This window comes from Drosophila subobscura, chromosome U (genome assembly GCF_008121235.1).
Source record: "Drosophila subobscura isolate 14011-0131.10 chromosome U, UCBerk_Dsub_1.0, whole genome shotgun sequence".
Lineage (NCBI taxonomy): Eukaryota > Metazoa > Arthropoda > Insecta > Diptera > Drosophilidae > Drosophila > Drosophila subobscura.
The window spans coordinates 12,011,948-12,015,119 of record NC_048534.1 but is presented as its reverse complement, the minus strand read 5'-3'; the positions used below and the strand labels follow the sequence as shown (position 1 = coordinate 12,015,119).

The window sequence follows — 3,172 nt, the reverse complement described above, 5'->3', positions numbered from 1 at the left end:
CGCCAAAGGAATCAGATTTGAAAATCATTTTGCAGCGCCTAGGTTAAAGTTAGCCTATGGTTTGCTTTTTTTTCAGCAGAGAGAGCATTTACTGTATGCCACTCTCGCTCATTTTGTTCGCCATCGTTTGGCAAAGCCCGGACAACAGTAAACAAGCACGGAACGCTGCAAGCTAGAGCCGTAGCCACACCCAGGACCGGAGAGAGCGATAGAGAGACCTGATCCCCTTGGTCCAGTTACCCCCCGCAGGAGGGGTGGGCACGAAGTTTTGGGGCTTGTCAAGCATCTCCCCTCTCGTCCTCATTGTATTCCATGCTCTGAGGCGTTGATTTCCACAGCTGCCAAACGCTTGTCTTTTGATCTCCAAACGAAACCGGAGCCCCGAACTCATGCCAGGACCCCATGGCAGAACCCAACCCCAGCTGTCTCCCTCCCTTCGATGGCTCTCTACAAACGCAATTTCAATTAAATTTTAAATATTTATGCAAGAGCAACAGCAGCAGCAACGACAGACACAGACCCCAAAAGAGATACACACATACGGAAAGAGGGAGGGAGGAACGGACAAAAGTCCGGCCAGACCAAAACAATTACAACATGGCTTAATCCTTTTTTACTGTTGTTTCCGTTTTTCGCCCATTTCAATTGCATTTTCCGCTTTTCCACACCCATACATATGCATGTGTTCGGCATGGTTTAGTGACTGTGCAGGGCATTTACACTTGATCAACATTTCTTCTTCTGTGGAGTTTTCATTTTATGGCGTTGCATAAATTTGGTTTTGCATATCGAAGCGCAGCGATGATCTATATTTTTGCTACGCTAAGACCTGGCAGCAGCAAGATAATAGCTTGGACTTTTTGTTATGTTCTTTGTAGGTTAACTTTAAATCTAAAAAGTTACTTGTTGAGTTTTGTCTATTGAATATCTTTGATATTATGCAAAGAGGTTAATCCTTTCGACAAAGGCTCTTCATTGGCGAAATGTTCTGGCTATCTTAGTACACATTTCTCTTAAGATTACCTTGGAGATACAATTATCTACTGTTCATAAAATTATTTTATTTATACGCATGTATAATTTGCTGCTGTTGGCTCTTTGTCGGATGATTGCATGAATTTTAACAATTAACTGTTTCAACGTGAAAATGCTAAAAGCCTGGGACTCAACGTGTCTCTGCACAAGTCAAGGAGAGGGTTTTCGACTGGTTATATAATTCTCTCCTTTCGGCCCGCATTCATCTCGAATCGGGAGACGTACTTCTTGTCTGTCTCCTGCTGTCGCTTCTCAATCTCTTCTTGGCGCTCTTTCCACTTCAGATTCACAAATTCCAAGCGAGCAGGATTTAAAAACTCTTTAGTGGATTTTGTTGAGTCCATTTGCATATCGGTGGCCGCTTTCTTCTCTATGAGGTTCATTCGGTTATCCTTGTACATCTGGCGCAAATAGTCACGGCGGTTTAGTTTCAGCTTCGTGTCATCTTTGGGAAACTGCGAGTCCACTTTGGAGGCCTCCTTTTGGAGCACTAGGGGCCCCCGATGGCAAGGCATGGGAACACACGGTATAGATGGGCGCCAGAGTGGCGTCTGACTATATTCAGTAATGTTATGAGGACCAGTAGACATCTGTTCGTTGTCGTCTTTGCTGTTTTCTCTCATCATCTTCAATGATTCGCGGCGATTCTCGGCGAAGCATCCATTCTCAGACTTGCCTGAAACCACAAGGGCAGACGCCTCTTTTGTTGCGATGGTCTTTTGCTTATTTTTCTGAGACCAAACTGCAATAGTTTTTGAGTTCTGTTGTAAACTGTTTTTGTTGCAGCACAGTGGTGCCTCGTACAAGTTCCGCTGCGCACCTGAAGGTTTGAGCGACCCAGCGACATAATCTCGTGGAATGTACCCAATAAAATGGAAGTACTCACCGCGAATAAACATAATATTTATTTGGCGAAACATAGCGCTTGAGCTTAATGTTTTGTTCGGTTTAAATTTAAATTTAAAATTAAAATTGAAGTCAAATAGTTGAAATTGAGTGTGAGGTTTTCAAGGTTTCGTTGTGACTTCTGGAATGAATCAGAGAATATCAGGGCAAACTCGATATTACTCTGAGTACCAAGCCAACTGTGGAACAACAGTATGAAATTGTAGCTGCACATTTGTTAAGTATTGGTTGTACTTCTCTCGATCCTGATCACTTTTCTTCTATTTAAGGGACACACGCATTTTCCCCCTTCCTAAATTTCGCCATACCTCTCTCCAATATTTGCCACGCCTCCGGCCAAATGTCACCGCCACCGGCAGCCATAATTTACTGTCTCATAAACGATGTTGGCCACAGCTAGGACGCGTAAATCATTCTCCGGCTATCCAATACCCAACAAAACACTCTATATTTCCCACTCCTTCAAGCTCTCATTCTCACTCTCTCTCTGGGAGTTACTTAAAATCAAAATGCAAGCGACATTTCGACTACAAGATACCCGCTACTCATAAGTATATGTTCCAGTCACCTTATCTGAGTGTAATACAAGTTTCCAGAGCATTAGAGACTACAGTTCTTCCCCGAAAAAAAACAGCAAAAGAACGTACGCTGTTGTGCAAACGTCTGACAAGAATCGAAATACCCGCTAAAAGCTTAACCAGAAATAATGCCACACACATATTCGAGAATGCCACAAATAAATCTAATAAGGACCGCATGATTTGCATAATTTTCCTATTTAAGAAAGAGAGAGAAAGAGGATTGAGGGAAGAGACAGCGAATGTGCGACGGCTAAGCGGGGGCTTAGCTGCTCAGGTAGCAATTGAAGCCAGAAAGCTCTGCCACGGCTGTGACTGTAGCATAAAACACTCAAAGGATATGCTGACAATGAGGCTTAACTCTCACACAAACAAAAATATACTACAGCATACACAATAATGGTACTCCTGAAAGGGAATTGGCTTTGCTTTTAGTTAATACTTATTTACAGAATTATAGATAATGACCTGGAAACAAAAAGTTTATCCAATGATTATTAAACACATTAAATGCCAAAATTGCATAATATTAAATCCGAAAGATTATGTGAAAAATAACTTTATTCTATGAACAGAAAAATCCTTCAGGTGGTACTCCATCATCCAATTCAAATCTTTTCCAAGAATACCTTTAATGCCATAACATGGCAAAG

General features: G+C 42.0%; 1 protein-coding gene across 2 annotated transcripts; it reads right to left on the bottom strand.

Annotated features, from left to right (window-relative positions):
- Nucleotides 1–1,072: 1,072 nt before the first annotated feature.
- On the bottom strand, nt 1,073–2,060 carry LOC117900708. 2 transcript variants are annotated; one of them, XM_034811166.1, is made up of 4 exons: nt 1,922–2,060; nt 1,682–1,855; nt 1,589–1,649; nt 1,074–1,516 (listed from the first exon to the last, which is right to left on the bottom strand). In XM_034811166.1, the coding sequence occupies exons 2-4, from the start codon at nt 1,697–1,699 to the stop codon at nt 1,209–1,211; spliced, it is 387 nt and encodes a 128-aa protein (XP_034667057.1). In that variant the 5' UTR covers nt 1,700–1,855; nt 1,922–2,060; the 3' UTR covers nt 1,074–1,208. The 2 variants fall into 2 exon arrangements, with proteins under 2 accessions (XP_034667056.1, XP_034667057.1); XM_034811165.1 differs by having other exon boundaries at nt 1,073–1,649.
- Nucleotides 2,061–3,172: the final 1,112 nt, after the last annotated feature.